We start from the raw sequence: 16,816 nt of genomic DNA, 5'->3' as shown, positions 1-16,816 counted from the left end.
GAGGTGGAGATACAGTAGAGATGGAGAAAGAGAGATGGAAAAAGAGAGTTGGAGATACAGTAGAGTGGAGAAAGAGAGATGGAGATACAGTAGAGATGGAGAAAGAGAGGTGGAGAAAGAGAGATGGAGAAAGAGAGGTGGAGATACAGTAGAGTGGAGAAAGAGAGGTGGAGATACAGTAGAGATGGAGAGAGGTGGAGAAAGAGAGATGGAGAAAGAGAGGTGGAGAAAGAGAGGTGGAGATACAGTAGAGATGGAGAAAGAGAGGTGGAGATACAGTAGAGATGGAGAAAGAGAGATGGAGAAAGAGAGGTGGAGATACAGTAGAGATGGAGAAAGAGAGGTGGAGAAAGAGAGATGGAGAAAGAGAGATACAGATACAGTAGAGTGGAGAAAGAGAGGTGGAGATACAGTAGAGATGGAGAAAGAGAGGTGGAGAAAGAGAGATAGAGAAAGAGAGGTGGAGATACAGCAGAGTGGAGAAAGAGAGATGGAGATACAGTAGAGTGGAGAAAGAGAGGTGGAGATACAGTAGAGTGGAGAAAGAGAGGTGGATATACAGTAGAGATGGAGAAAGAGAGGTGGAGAAAGAGATAGAGAAAGAGAGGTGGAGATACAGTAGAGTGGAGAAAGAGAGGTGGAGATACAGTAGAGTGGAGAAAGAGAGGTGGAGATACAGTAGAGATGGAGAAGGAGAGGTGGAGATACAGTAGAGATGGAGAGAGGTGGAGATACAGTAGAGATGGAGAAAGAGATGTGGAGATACAGTAGAGTGGAGAAAGAGAAGGGGAGAAAGAGAGGTGGAGAAAGAGAGGTGGAGATACAGTAGAGTGGAGAAAGAGAGGTGGATATACAGTAGAGATGGAGAAAGAGAGGTGGAGAAAGAGATAGAGAAAGAGAGGTGGAGATACAGTAGAGTGGCGAAAGAGAGGTGGAGATACAGTAGAGTGGAGACAGAGAGGAGGAGATACAGTAGAGATGGAGAAAGAGGGGTGGAGATACAGTAGATTTAAGTGATGTTCCCATAAACCACAGGTCTTCTTGTCATTGATTTCTGATGTTCCTGATGGTGTGCGTGCATTCGTGTGTGGTCCAGATAATGTGTTTGCATAACAAAGTGATGTTGAAACAATGACTAGCATCGCTGCCAGTTAGGTCATGTTGTTGAGATGGAGTTTGACCTTACTATCATTATCTCTAAACTCACTCAGAAGAGATGGAGAAAGAGAGGTGGAGATACAGTAGAGATGGAGAAAGAGAGATGGCGAAAGAGAGGTGGAGATACAGTAGAGATGGAGAAAGAGAGGTGGAGATACAGTAGAGATGGAGAAAGAGAGATGGAGAAAGAGAGTTGGAGATACAGTAGAGTGGAGAAAGAGAGATGGAGATACAGTAGAGATGGAGAAAGAGAGGTGGAGAAAGAGAGATGGAGAAAGAGAGGTGGAGATACAGTAGAGTGGAGAAAGAGAGGTGGAGATACAGTAGAGATGGAGAGAGGTGGAGAAAGAGAGATGGAGAAAGAGAGGTGGAGAAAGAGAGGTGGAGATACAGTAGAGATGGAGAAAGAGAGGTGGAGATACAGTAGAGATGGAGAAAGAGAGATGGAGAAAGAGAGGTGGAGATACAGTAGAGATGGAGAAAGAGAGGTGGAGAAAGAGAGATGGAGAAAGAGAGATGGAGATACAGTAGAGTGGAGAAAGAGAGGTGGAGATACAGTAGAGATGGAGAAAGAGAGGTGGAGAAAGAGAGATAGAGAAAGAGAGGTGGAGATACAGCAGAGTGGAGAAAGAGAGATGGAGATACAGTAGAGTGGAGAAAGAGAGGTGGAGATACAGTAGAGTGGAGAAAGAGAGGTGGATATACAGTAGAGATGGAGAAAGAGAGGTGGAGAAAGAGATAGAGAAAGAGAGGTGGAGATACAGTAGAGTGGAGAAAGAGAGGTGGAGATACAGTAGAGTGGAGAAAGAGAGGTGGAGATACAGTAGAGATGGAGAAGGAGAGGTGGAGATACAGTAGAGATGGAGAAAGAGAGGTGGAGATACAGTAGAGATGGAGAAAGAGAGGTGGAGATACAGTAGAGTGGAGAAAGAGAGATGGAGATACAGTAGAGATGGAGAAAGAGAGGTGGAGATACAGTAGAGTGGAGAAAGAGAGATGGAGATACAGTAGAGATGGAGAAAGAGAGGTGGAGAAAGAGAGATAGAGAAAGAGAGGTGGAGATACAGTAGAGTGGAGAAAGAGAGGTGGAGATACAGTAGAGTGGAGAAAGAGAGGTGGAGATACAGTAGAGATGGAGAAAGAGAGGTGGAGATACAGTAGAGATGGAGAAAGAGAGGTGGAGATACAGTAGAGATGGAGAAAGAGATGTGGAGATACAGTAGAGTGGAGAAAGAGAAGGGGAGAAAGAGAGGTGGAGAAAGAGAGGTGGAGATACAGTAGAGTGGCGAAAGAGAGGTGGAGATACAGTAGAGTGGAGAAAGAGAGGTGGAGATACAGTAGAGTGGAGAAAGAGAGGAGGAGATACAGTAGAGATGGAGAAAGAGAAGTGGAGATACAGTAGAGATGGAGAAAGAGAGGTGGAGATACAGTAGAGTGGAGAAAGAGAGGTGGAGAAAGAGAGGTGGAGATACAGTAGAGATGGAGAAAGATATGTGGAGATACAGTAGAGTGTAGAAAGAGAAGGGTAGAAAGAGAGGTGGAGAAAGATAGGTGGAGATACAGTAGAGTGGCGAAAGAGAGGTGGAGATACAGTAGAGTGGAGAAAGAGAGGTGGAGATACAGTAGAGTGGAGAAAGAGAGGTGGAGATACAGTAGAGATGGAGAAAGAGAAGTGGAGATACAGTAGAGATGGAGAAAGAGAGGTGGAGATACAGTAGAGTGGAGAAAGAGAGGTGGAGAAAGAGAGTAGAGAGATGCCACAATCTCCTCTGATAGAAAGATGAGAGGGAATAAATACACTCTTCTATTACACTCCTCTCTCTCTCTCTCTCTCTCTCTCTCTCTCTCTCTCTCTCTCTCTCTCTCTCTCTCTCTCTCTCTCTCTCTCCATCTGATGGAGGGACAGATTCCTAATTCAGATGTAATACAGGATGGTGTATGTAGACATTGTCTCAATAGCTAACTGCATGGGTGGCCCTATGCGTTCTTGTCCATCTAGTTAAAAGGGCCTCAGTTGAATCCAAAGTGTTTCAGCGCAGCTCTGGTGCTGTAGGAGTTTTCTTTGACGTCTTTGAAAATGTGTTTGAGAAGTGTTCAGCCCCCGTAGACTTTCTCTGTAATGGTGTGTGTGTGTGTGTGTGTGTGTGTGTGTGTGTGTGTGTGTGTGTGTGTGTGTGTGTGTGTGTGTGTGTGTGTGTGTGTGTGTGTGTGTGTGTGTGTGTGTGTGTGTGTGTGTGTGTGTGTGTGTGTGTGTGTGTGTCAGACCTACTGTATTCTGTTCTATTTCTGTCCTTTGTTTAAAACTAGCTAAAACATAAATGTAACCTTGATAATGTACGCTGTAATTTGATTAAGTTGTTTGCATTTCAGGACTGTGTATGTCTTCCAGTTACATTTCATGTTGTATTTTTGGCCCTCTGCAAACGAGAGTAATAGCCACACTAAAATATATTTTTTCAAGATAAATGGTTGAGTTCAAATAGCCTAATATCATAATTCAATATATTGTATCATTTGTTGGGAAGAGTTTTGCCTGGTCGTTTCTGTGATGGCCACAGCACCACTCTCACTTGTGCACGCTTTAGTTAGGCCTAATTATGTCATGACAATATTGTTACTGTTTTAAACATGTGTACAGCCGCTAAATACTTGTTCGCAAGTGCCCAATTATCTGTGTAATTCGAGTGACGCTATTTTCCTTCAGTTTGTGCATTTATTTCTAATGCTTTGAGCGTGTCCTTGTGTGTTGCCGCTTCTTGGAGCTCCCTCGCTCCCCACCCACATATGTGTACTCTCCCCTTCAGAGCATACAGAATATTCTAATGAAGTGAGAGAGACTTTGTCATTTCTTCAAACAATCATCTTTATTTAATACCAATTAATTATTGCAATAATGACACTAGTCAACCACTAGATAATGCTGTTTGTTATAAGGCTGATACTAAGAATGCTTAGTCATGGATGGTTCCACCCCTCCAATAAGCCACCTTGGTTCATCTCCTGGTTATCTGCACGGGATGCCAGGATGATTATGAGACAATGAGGGATAGTTCTAAACTCTTCCAGGGAACTAGAGTGGAAACCATAAAAACATAACATTAGTAGAACAGAAATGTCTTACTATTAGTTAAATATGAATTGTTAACCATTAATATCAAATAAATATGTAATTTTTCTATCACACCAGATAGAAATACCTTGAGCTCCCTCGCAGGTAGCTTTGCCAGTGTTCTATAAGTTCTGATGGGGAGAGTATCCATATCTTTGTAGGCTGTAGGCCCATTTTGTTGTCATAGTACTCACAGCCTGTTTCCTAACACCAGTAGGAAAGTTCAGTTTGATTTCATTTTAGTAGACACTCTTATCCATAGCAACTGGGGTTAAGCACCTTGCTCAGGTGCAAATCTACAGATCTTTCACCTACTCGGCTCAGTGATTTGAACCAACAACCTTTACAGTTACTGTCCCAAGGATCTTAACCACTAGGCTACCTGCCAACCCAGGAAATACATTTTTGGTAATAGTTAGCTTGTTTTTGTAAGTCATTTTGACTATCTTGGTCCCGTGTGGCTCAGTTGGTAGAGCATGGCACTTGCAACGCCAGGGTTGTGGGTTCATTCCCCACGGGGGGACCAGGATGAATATGTATGAACTTTCCAATTTGTAAGTCGCTCTGGATAAGAGCGTCTGCTAAATGACTTAAATGTAAATGTATCTTCCCGACATGTCTATTTATTCTACCATCACTACCGTTATATTGAAAATATTTATCCTTAGGACCTTATCCTTAGGACCGGTACGACCATGTAACGTTTTCACAGTTTCACATAATAAGATGTCGTCAATAGGCTACAGATATATCACTGTATACACAAATCAGTAGCCTATACAGATGAAAGACAGTACATGCCTATTGACTCGTTTGCTAAAGAGGTCAACAGAAATTTAAATCAGATGATTAACATATCACTAAGAGAGTGTATAAATAAACATACTGTAAATAGAGGAATCACAGGAGGGCTAGGAGATGAGGGGAGGACGATCTAGTCTAGTGGATCAGCTGTGATTTAAATAAAGTGACGAGCAGAGTTAAGCTTTCTCTTTCAGACCTCAGGGAGACCCTGTCTGTTTTAGCATACCTCTGTTCACCTGTTCATGTCTAAGTCTCAATGGCACCCTATTCCCTATATAGCGCACTATATTCTGATATGGGCCTATAGGGTAGTGTGCACTAAATATGGAATAGGGTTCCATTTTGGGATACAACCAAGATCAACACAGAGATGGAAGAGAAGAGGAAATTATGTGTAGAAGAGATGCTGTGGAGAATATACTGTAAGAATTATGTGTAGAAGAGATGCTGTGGAGAATATACTGTAAGAATTATGTGTAGAAGAGATGCTGTGGAGAATATACGGTAAGAATTATGTGTAGAAGAGATGCTGTGGAGAATATACTGTAAGAATTATGTGTAGAAGAGATGCTGTGGAGAATATACTGTAAGAATTATGTGTAGAAGAGATGCTGTGGAGAATATACTGTAAGAATTATGTGTAGAGGAGATGCTGTGGAGAATATACTGTAAGAATTATGTGTAGAAGAGATGCTGTGGAGAATATGCTGTAAGAATTATGTGTAGAAGACATGCTGTGGAGAATATACTGTAAGAATTATGTGTAGAAGAGATGCTGTGGAGAATATACTGTAAGAATTATGTGTAGAAGAGATGCTGTGGAGAATATACTGTAAGAATTATGTGTAGAAGAGATGCTGCGGAGAATATACTGTAAGAATTATGTGTAGAAGACATGCTGTGGAGAATATACTGTAAGAATTATGTGTAGAAGAGATGCTGTGGAGAATATACTGTAAGAATTATGTGTAGAAGAGATGCTGTGGAGAATATACTGTAAGAATTATGTGTAGAAGAGATGCTGTGGAGAATATACTGTACGAATTATGTGTAGAGGAGATGCTGTGGAGAATATACTGTAAGAATTATGTGTAGAAGAGATGCTGTGGAGAATATACTGTAAGAATTATGTGTAGAAGAGATGCTGTGGAGAATATACTGTAAGAATTATGTGTAGAAGAGATGCTGTGGAGAATATACTGTAAGAATTATGTGTAGAAGAGATGCTGTGGAGAATATACTGTAAGAATTATGTGTAGAAGAGATGCTGTGGAGAATATACTGTAAGAATTATGTGTAGAAGAGATGCTGTGGAGAATATACTGTAAGAATTATGTGTAGAGGAGATGCTGTGGAGAATATACTGTAAGAATTATGTGTAGAAGAGATGCTGTGGAGAATATGCTGTAAGAATGATGTGTAGAAGACATGCTGTGGAGAATATACTGTAAGAATTATGTGTAGAAGAGATGCTGTGGAGAATATACTGTAAGAATTATGTGTAGAAGAGATGCTGTGGAGAATATACTGTAAGAATTATGTGTAGAAGAGATGCTGCGGAGAATATACTGTAAGAATTATGTGTAGAAGAGATGCTGTGGAGAATATACTGTAAGAATTATGTGTAGAAGAGATGCTGTGGAGAATATACTGTAAGAATTACAGTATGTGTAGAAGAGATGCTGTGGAGAATATACTGTAAGAATTATGTGTAGAAGAGATGCTGTGGAGAATATACTGTACGAATTATGTGTAGAGGAGATGCTGTGGAGAATATACTGTAAGAATTATGTGTAGAAGAGATGCTGTGGAGAATATACTGTAAGAATTATGATTCAAATATCCAGAGTGCAAGTGAATGGGGAAAATGTGTAAATCGCCCATAGTAGCGTATCTCATTGCAGTTCTGAGAGAACCTGTTAATTAGAGTAGACCAACACATACAGAGATAGAAGTGAAAAGGGAATTATGTGCAGAAGCAAGAGGGGGGGAGGAAAAATATGTAATTCACAAACATTATATGGTTCAAATATCCAGCGTGTAATAGCATGGAGAAACACTTGTAAATTGCACATGCACATTTTCTCCTTGTAGATCTCAGTTGAAAGTCAGACTTGAATGTGTATGTTTTCCACTGAGTCTTCCAACCAGTGGAAATGGGGGTAGGGACATTATATAGAAAAAAAGGGGGGGTTATTAGTTGCAAGTAATCTTATTTGATACACTTAAATCTGCTAATGTCTTAGCTGATCTATCCCCTTAAAAATAAAATAGGGTTGAAGTTGTTCTTTACCATTCGGCCATCAGATTTGCCACCAATGGTCTTTATAGGACACATCACTGCACTCTATGCTCCTCTGTAAACTGGTCATCTCTGTATACCTGTTGCAAGACACACTGGTTGATGCTTATTTATAAAACCCTCTTAGGCCTCACTCCCCCCTATCTGAGACATCTATTACAGCCTTCATCCTCCACATACAACACCCGTTCTGCCAGTCACATTCTGTTAAAGGTTCCCAAAGCGCTTCTTTTCAGTTCGCTGCAGCTAGCGACTGGAACGAGCTGCAACAAACACTCAAACTGGATAGTTTTATCTCAATTTCTTAATTCAAAGACTCAATGATGGACACTCTTACTGACAGCTGTGGCTGCTTTGCGTGATGTATTGTTGTCTCTACCTTCTTGCCCTTTGTGCTGTTGTCTGTGCCCAATAATGTTTGTACCATGTTTTGTGCTGCTACCATGTTGTGCTGCTGCCATGTTGTGTTGCTACCATGTTGTGTTGTCATGTGTTGCTGCCATGCTATGTTGTTGTCTTAGGTCTCTCTTTATGTAGTGTTGTGTTGTCTCTCTTGTCGTGATGTGTGTTTTGTTCTATATTTTAATTTAATTTATTTATATTTTTAATCCCAGCCCCTGTCCCCGCAGGAGGCCTTTTGCCTTTTGGTAGGCCATCATTGTAAATAGGAATTTGTTCTTAACTGACTTGCCTAGTTAAATAAAGGTTATATCAAAAAAAGTCTTTATAAAATGTATCCTTATAGGAATGAGTATGTGCCTGGTAGGGCATGGCTTAGTGTAATGCACAGGAAAAACAAGAAGAGGGCATATAGTAGAGACTGTTCTATGTCGACATGTCAGGTCTAAGGCCTTTCTCAAGACCAGTCGGATTGTAAAGCAGGTAGACTATTGGTATGTGATAACACAAGGACAGTGTGCTGTATGCAGGTGAATGTAGGCTAGTCACCCCTCCACCAAGTGACTATAGCCAACACTCAACAACAGAGTGCCATTTGGGAAGCACACTGTAACTATCCTACCTGTTTCTCCCCGCTGGGCTTCTTGTGGTTGAGCAGCAGTTCCACGGCCCCCACCACCTCTTTACGGATGGCGTGTAGGAGAGCGTCACCGACGTACACGTTATAGGTGAGCAGCAGCTCTATAATCTCCAGGTTCTCATTCTCTATAGCGATCAGCAGAGCTGTGCGGCCCAACGGGTCTATACAGTTAATGTTGATCCGGAAGTATATCTCTGCTTCCTACAAGCGGGAGGGGGAATGACAACGGATGATTACTTAGTTTTACGGTATCAAGATAGCAAATTGTATCATGTTTATTGATATTGTACTGGGACTTATTTATCCCTCCCTCCTTTTCTCCCTCCCGCCCTCCTTTTCTCCCTTCTTTTCTCCCTCCCTCCCTCCCTTCCCTCTTCCTGTCCCTCCCTCCCTTCCTTTTCCTGTCTCTCTCTCCATTCCTTCCTCCTTTCCCTTCACTCCCTCCCTCCCTCCCCTCTCTCCCTCCCTTCTCTTCCCTCCCTCCCCTCTTCCCTTTCTCTATCTCCCATCCCTCTACCCCCTCCATCCCTAGAGCTTGTTTGATGGAAGTATAGTATGCTTTCTACTGCCTCCTTAATCTCCCCTCCCTTCCTCCTTCTCTCCACCTCTTTCTCCCTCCCTCCCTCCCTCCCCCTTCCTCCCTCATCCCTCCCTCTCCTTCCTTCTTCCCTACTTCCAGAGACCGTTTAACTGAGGCATAGTCTCCTTTCTCCACCATCCCCTCCCTTCCTCCCTCTCCCTTTCCTCTCCGCCCTGCATCCCTACCTCTAGAGACCGTTTAACTGAGGCATAGTCTCCTTTCTCCACCATCCCCTCCCTTCCTCCCTCCCCTTTTCCTCTCCGCCCTGCATCCCTACCTCTAGAGACCGTTTAACTGAGGCATAGTCTCCTTTCTCCACCATCCCCTCCCTTCCTCCCTCCCCTTTTCCTCTCCGCCCTGCATCCCTACCTCTAGAGCCTGTTTGACTGAGGCGTAGTCTCCTTTCTCCACCATCCCCTCCCTTCCTCCCTCCCCCTTTCTTCTCCGCCCTGCATCCCTACCTCTAGAGCCTGTTTGACTGAGGCGTAGTCTCCTTTCTCCACTGCTCCCAGGTAGTTCTTCTCCAGGCCAGACAGTTCAGACTCGGCCCTGACAATCCGCAGAGGGATCCGGTCCCTATAGGAGGAGTTGTCTGTCCTCCGGTAGTACAGTTGAGACATCGCTGCTACTGCTAGGCAATCTCACTCACCTAGACAGGTTAGATTAGATAACATTGATTACTCTTATCTACATTTTGGGGAGGCAGTGGACAGAGACAGGGACACAGATCAGTAATGGTTGGGTGAATGGTTTGGTTGCTAGTAGGAAAACTACTTCATGCAGACTGGACTCACTGGACAGACGTTTGGTATTTTATTTACATCTTTGCACCTCCAATAAGTATAATATGTTTTTTTGTGTGTCAACATTTGTATTTATGTTGTCATTTTTTCGTTGGTGGGGGGGGGGGTTCAATATACAAATTCAAATAACTTAACTTGCATATTCAGTTCATATTGTATTTAATTGTGGGCTGCCACTCCAAAATAAAAATGTAACATTTAAAAAAGTACATAAATACAAAGTATTGATCATTATGATCATATTAAATAGTTTAAAAAGTAATAATACATTTAGTATGTAGAGGAATAGAAACAAAAAGAAGTGAGCCTCCACCCCCAACCACCCATTCCATTCCCCCAACCCCACCCAACCAACATGTCTCCATGTCTTTTACGTAAATCATCAGTGTCATTATTCTCCTAACCATCCAGGCTGTATCACATCCGGCAGTGATTGGGAGTACCATAAGGCAGCACACAATTGGCCCAGAGTCTTGGCCCAGAGGTTTGGCCGGCGTTGTAAATAAGAATTTGTTCTTAACTGACTTGCCTAGTTAAATAAAGGTAAAACACTTTATTTTTATAACCACCAATGTAAATTCTCCCTGTAATTATCCTTTGTTATTAGCAGGCACAAAGCAACCTGGTCTCAGAGAAAGACGTATAATACTAAACTCAGCATGAAAAGAAACATCCTCTCACTGTCAACTGTGAATATTTTCAGCAAACTTAACATGTGTAAATATTTGTATGAACATAACAAGATTCAACAACTGAGATATAAACTGAACAAGTTCCACAGACATGTGACTAACAGAAATGGAATAATATGTCCCTGAACAAAGGGGGGGTTGAAATAAAAAGTAACAGTCAGTATCTGGTGTGGCCACCAGCTGCATTAAGTACTGCAGTGCATCTCCTCCTCATGGACTGCACCAGACTTGCCAGTTCTTGCTGTGAGATGTTACCCCACTCTTCCACCAAGGCACTTGCAAGTTCCTGGACATTTCTGGGGGGAATGGCCCTAGCCCTCACCCTCCGATCCAATAAGTCCCAGACGTGCTCAATGGGATTGAGATCCGGGCTCTTCTCTGGCCATGGCAGAACACTGACATTCCTGTCTTGCAGGAAATCACGCACAGAACGAGCAGTATGGCTGGTGGCATTGTCATGCTGGAGGGTCATGTCAGGATGAGCCTGCAGGAAGGGTACCACATGAGGGAGGAGGATGTCTTCCTTGTAACATACAGCATTGAGATTGCCTGCAATTACAACAAGCTTAGTCCGATGATGCTGTGACACACCACCCAGACCATGACGGACGCTTCACCTCCAAATCGATCCCGATCCAGAGTACAGGCCTCGGAATAACGCTCATTCCTTCGTCGATAAACGCGAATCCATCCATCACCCGTGGTGAGACAAAACCTCTACTCGTCAGTGAAGAGCACTTTTTGCCAGTCCTGTCTGGTCCAGCGACGGTGGGTTTGTGCCCATAGGCGACATTGTTGTGATGTCTGGTGAGGACCTGCCTTACAATAGGCCTACAAGCCCTCAGTCCAGCCTCTCTCAGCCTACTGCAGACAGTCTGAGCACTGATGGAGGGATTGTGCGTTCCTGGTGTAACTCGGGCAGTTGTTGTTGCCATCCTGTACCTGTCCCGCAGGTGTGATGTTCAGATGTACCGATCCTGTGCAGGTGTTGTTACACATGGTCTGCCACTGCGAGGACGATCAGCTGTCCGTCCTGTCTCCCTGTAGCGCCGTCTTAAATGTCTCACAGTACGGACATTGCAATTTATTGCCCTGGCCACATCTGCAGTCCTCATGCCTCCATGCAGCATGCCTAAGGCACGTTCATGCAGATGAGCAGGGACCCTGGATATATTTATTTTGGTGTTTTTCAGAGTCAGTAGAAAGGCCTCTTTAGTGTCCTAAGTTTTCATAACTGTGACCTTAAATGCCTACCATCTGTAAGCTGTTAGTGTCTTAACGGCTGTTCCACAGGTGCATGTTCATTAATTGTTTAAGGTTCATTGAACAAGCATGGGAAACAGTGTTTAAACCCTTTACAATGAAGATCTGTGAAGTTATTTGGATTTTTAAGAATCATCTTTGAAAGACAGGGTCCTGAAAAAGGGACGTTTCTTTTTTTGCTGAGTTTATATGTCCTCCAAATATGATAACTTAAGTCATCCTATGTGTACATACTATACGTCCTGTAATTCATAGGATATTGTATGACTGCTATTCCATTCATTATGTAATGTGTAATACTAAATAGAGTGGGGCCGATTTACATAATACATCTTACTAATTGCCCTGAGGCCAGGTTGACTTATTCTGACGTTCATGGCAGTAAAGCAAAAATCCAGCAGAATCTAAATCGACAAAAATCCAGAGTCTAACAACAAAGTCAGCAAAGCAATTATATACATTTGATGGATAATTCAATTATCTATTAGTTTATTATCAAATTAATATGATATCAACTGCTGGTAATAACTGAATTTGGCTAAAGCCATTAATTTCCTCAAACGTTCAATGTGGTGGTTCGCAGGGCATCCCATCGATGCCAATATACTATACAAATGCATTATACACGCAAGCAAAAACACAGCTGAACTTACCCTCTCAGTCCTGTACGTTTTGACTATGACATTTGATTGTCAAAAAATGAAACACCTCTCTTCCATTACTTGAAACACATAGGCCTACAACAGCAGGTCTTCTGTGGGTTGCAGAACAGACATAGGACGAAGAAAAACTATTCCACCTTGTTCCTTTGTGTATTCCAGTTGACAGAAGTAGCCTATACTGAATAAGGAGCCTAAAGTAACAACGTTATAATTAGAGCAAGCTAATAGTGTCTTCCTCTCTGGTCGCGATCAAAGATATTTGCAAAATAAATGATATTACAGAATTGTCAACATAATTCCATTAGAATTACCGGGACTCGTAAGCATTCCATTCAGTAGAAGGTGTGATCTTGGATGTTTTAAAGTGTAAGAAATCCACCCTCGTTCAAAAAATTCGCAAACACGCAATCAAGCCCATTTGAGGAGACGCACAGATCCTCTTCGCTGCCTCCAGCTTCGCGCGCTCTTCGGTCGATAGACTACAGGAGCATCTCGTGACTCAGTAGGAGTGTATGTTCGCAAAAGAAAAGCATGCAGGGGTAACACAGACGCGCAATCCACTATCATCCTTTGAGATGCGTGTCCATGTGAATTGATTGATTGGTAAAAAAAAATTTTTTATAATTACAAGTAAAAGCTTGCAGGGAATAACCAAACCACTGCAAATTTAACTCAGTGGCCCTTTTCTAATTTAAGCAACACCTTTTCCAATAATGTAGTGGAGAAAAACATGAGGTTGAACTATTTCATGAGGTGTAACAGGTGGCATTGAATTTGTCATGTGATGTTGATGCAGCTGATGAAGTGAACAACCTTATTATGCTCCTCCAGACACTTCAGTAACTTCATTAGGCTCCGTCTGAATAAAGCAGAACTAAGAGAATTGTGATAGCTTTCAATTTGGAGCCTCTGGATAGGGTTAGGAAGACTGAACAGAGGGGGTGGAGAAGGCAGGACTATAGAACGTTCCTGAGGGAACTTAATATTGTAAATAATATTGTAAATTCTAATGTCAGCCAGGTGATGTTCATCCTGAAGCAAACAGAGAGACAGACAATAACCTCAGTGCAGGAGGACAGGGGCTGAACATAGTAGTACATTTACTATGGCTCTGACAGTTTAACACATGTTCGTGCTGAACAGTTGTCTTTATCACATTAGAGGAGAACTGAAGAGGCGTAGTTGACTCTAATTGAATTAATATTAATAATCTGATTGAGTTACATTCAATTAGTTTAGTTAGGAGGACTGAGAAACGGAAGAAATTGCGTTAGGACTAATGCACTTCCTGATGTTGGAACTTCTAGTTGGAGACATGCAACATTTATGTTCTGTGCAGTGTGTCCTAAAATCTTCAGAATTATTTGTCAATTGTTATCATCCTTAGAGCATTTACAATCAGCATGTACTGTAGATGTGCTCACAGTCTTAGTGAACATCTAAGAGCAACTCATCAAGTCCCAACAAGATACAACTGGAGAAGCTTTTCTATAGAAACAACTTACATAAGATGAAACACTGTACAACCAATCCTTACAATAATTAAGAGGTTACTTTGTTTTACAAGCTCGTGTAAACATATGACAACATCAGGTTTTGTTCTCCTCACTATCAGCATGGACAGTGAGACAGAGCAGAGGCAGGAGTTGTGAATATTTCCCATCAGCCCGGCAGCAGGGCCATGATTCTGCAGACTGCACATCTTCAAAAAATAAGGACAGTCAGGAGGACAGGACAGAGCACACCCAGAGTTGTCGAAAATGTCCCAACGTCAAAACGATGCTTCACTTCTTTAAACAAGCTGACAGTTAAGAGAGGATACGAGAGGACAGGATAGGGAAGTTGATGTGGCACATGCTCCATCTCTTAGACTGATTCTTTTATAAATTCCTCTCCCACAGCCCTGTCAGAGGCAGGAGACAGAGTGAGGAGGTCCTCTCCCACAGCCCTTTCAGAGGCAGTAGGAGACAGAACGAAGAGTGGAAGGATCCTTTTCCTTTGTTAGTAACGGTCAGGAACACCGACTGGGTATGACGGATTGGTTTACGTTAAGGTTGTGTTCTGAAGCTTGATATGGATACTAATGCGTGACAGACATTATTTGTGTGCTGTCTCTTACCCATCTCTCTCTCTCTCTCTCTCTCCAATCTTCATCAACCATATGACAGTCATCTCCCTTTACCAGCCTGTTGACGTCCTGTCATGTGTTCCTACAGTAGAAATATCTCAGTGGCCATTGCTGTATACTGTATACTTCCAGTACCATAATCATACAATTTAACTGGTATACTCATGGGAACATTCACTATGTCTGATCATCTTGTATTCCTATTCTATGATTATAATACATGGTGATGTGCTGGTATATTTAGCCTGGGCACCAGTTTGTTTGTCCTATCATGCCACTCCTTGCCACACCGTGTCATGTTTGGCATGGCAAGAAGTTCACATAAATCAAACTTTATTTGTCACATGCGCCGAATACAACAACTGTAGACCTTACCGTGAAATGCTTACTGACAAGCCCTTAACCAACAGTGCAGTTACAGTTACAATGATGGGTTGGAGTCCTCTTTATACAACTGTCGTTCTTACACATAATTTGATCAACTGATCATTTGATCATTCAGAACTGATGTGAACTTGTTTTCTTCATTTCCATCACTGTCCCAAAACAACATTCTTAGGCTGTGTCCCATATGGCATCCTTTTCCCTACATAATGGGGGATAGTATTGTCAAAAGTATTGCACTACATAGGGAATAGGGTCCCATTTGGGACACGACTGTAATTGACCTTATGTTTGAAAGAACAGCAATCTTAAAACAGCCTCCTGATGTCTGTTCTCCCTTTGCATCTAAAACCATGGAACTGACCTAAAACAATAAGACCTTGTGACGCACCACAGATAATGTCTAATAGGTTCTCCAATGAAATTGACATAGATTGATTTAGCGGATCCTCTGTGTTCGAGGCATTCACTGAAGTAACTGGCCTCGATGTGCCCTTTAAAGGCACTAAGCAGTTTTGTATATTTTATTATTTCATTTATAGGGAATAATAGAGGCCTAAAATACATCTACTCAGCCCAGTTTTGAACCACTCTTTCCTCCATAGCATTGGAAGCCGTGTACGTATGTAAGCAGGATGACAGTTGTTTGGGTTGTGTCTGTAGGCAGGGTATACCAAACCAAAACACACAGCCACTCCCGAGGAACTCCTACCCCATGACCAGATGATAATGTCATGTTTTGTCATTGATTATCATGTCTTGTCCCTGTGCTTCCCTCTGCTGGTCTTATTAGGTTCTTTCCCTTTTTCTATCCCTCTCTCTCCTCCTCCCTCTCTCCCTCTCCCGCTCTCTCTCTCTATCGTTCCGTTCCTGCTCCCAGCTGTTTCTCATTCTCCTAACGACCTCATTTACTCTTTCACACCTGTCCCCTATTTTGCCCTCTGATTAGAGTCCCTATTTCTCCCTCTGTTTTCCGCTTCTGTCCTTGTCGGATTCTCGTTTGATGTTTGCTGTTCTGTCCTTGTTCCGCCCTGTCGTGTTTTTGCCTTCTTCAGATGCTGCGTGTGAGCAGGTGTCTATGTCAGCTACGGCCTGTGCCTTCCTGAAGCGACCTGCAGTCTGTGGTCGCGTCTCCAGTCGTTCCTCTCTACTGACGAGAGGATTTCAGTTTCCTGTTTTGGATTTACCATCGATATATCCAGGAGAATCATTATTTGTTTAATACTGGAATAAAGACTCTGTTTCTATTACGTCGCTTTTGGGTCCTCATTCACCAGCATAACAGATAAGGCTTAGATAGCTTCAATGTTTCCATCTCTGCATCCCAAATGGCACCCAGGCCATTTCTACAAACTTTTATTCTGTATTGTCAGTCAGCATTCACTCAGTGCTATATTAACTTCTATCTTCTACTGCTACAACCACATTAGTATCATAATATCATGGCAGCTTTTAGCGGTTTGAGAACCACTCTGTACCCAGATAGGCTTTACCGGCTATGTAATATTTATTAAGCAACAAGGCCCGAGGGGCTGTGATATATTGCCAATATACCACGGCTAAGGGTTGTTCTTCAGCACGACTCAAAGCATTGTTATTATGCCATTGTTGACAACATAACTGACTGACTGGGCTCTCTGCTGGAGAAACCATTATTGTCGTTTATAAATATAGCTGGTTATATTGTCCTGTGGCATCACCTGCAGTTGTTGCCATGCCGATGCCATGTTCAGGAAGCATCTTATTGATGCGGTTCAGTGCGTCTCATCTGCATATTCATTAATACGAGGGGATTCATTGTTTCCTCTGTCAGTACAGATGGCAGACAGAACCATAGGATAGACCTCAGCAGAATGGCACCTTAATCCCTTGCCTGCTAATCATCCGGTGAG

The 16,816-nt window shown here is 42.5% G+C and overlaps 1 protein-coding gene across 1 annotated transcript in view; it reads right to left on the bottom strand.

The window, feature by feature from the left end:
- The window catches only part of LOC139548875 (short transient receptor potential channel 4-like), a 31,309-nt gene extending 18,434 nt beyond the window's left edge, over window positions 1-12,875 (bottom strand). The window contains exons 1-3 of the mRNA XM_071358789.1: window positions 12,404-12,875; window positions 9,454-9,641; window positions 8,395-8,613 (exon numbers count right to left, since the gene is read on the bottom strand). Coding sequence (XP_071214890.1) covers window positions 8,395-8,613; window positions 9,454-9,612 — 378 coding nt within the window. The 5' untranslated portion in view covers window positions 9,613-9,641; window positions 12,404-12,875. The remainder of the gene's footprint in view (window positions 1-8,394; window positions 8,614-9,453; window positions 9,642-12,403) is intronic.
- Window positions 12,876-16,816: the final 3,941 nt, after the last annotated feature.

Source organism: Salvelinus alpinus, chromosome 22 (assembly GCF_045679555.1).
Source record: "Salvelinus alpinus chromosome 22, SLU_Salpinus.1, whole genome shotgun sequence".
Lineage (NCBI taxonomy): Eukaryota > Metazoa > Chordata > Actinopteri > Salmoniformes > Salmonidae > Salvelinus > Salvelinus alpinus.
This window is presented reverse-complemented; position numbering and strand designations above follow the sequence as displayed.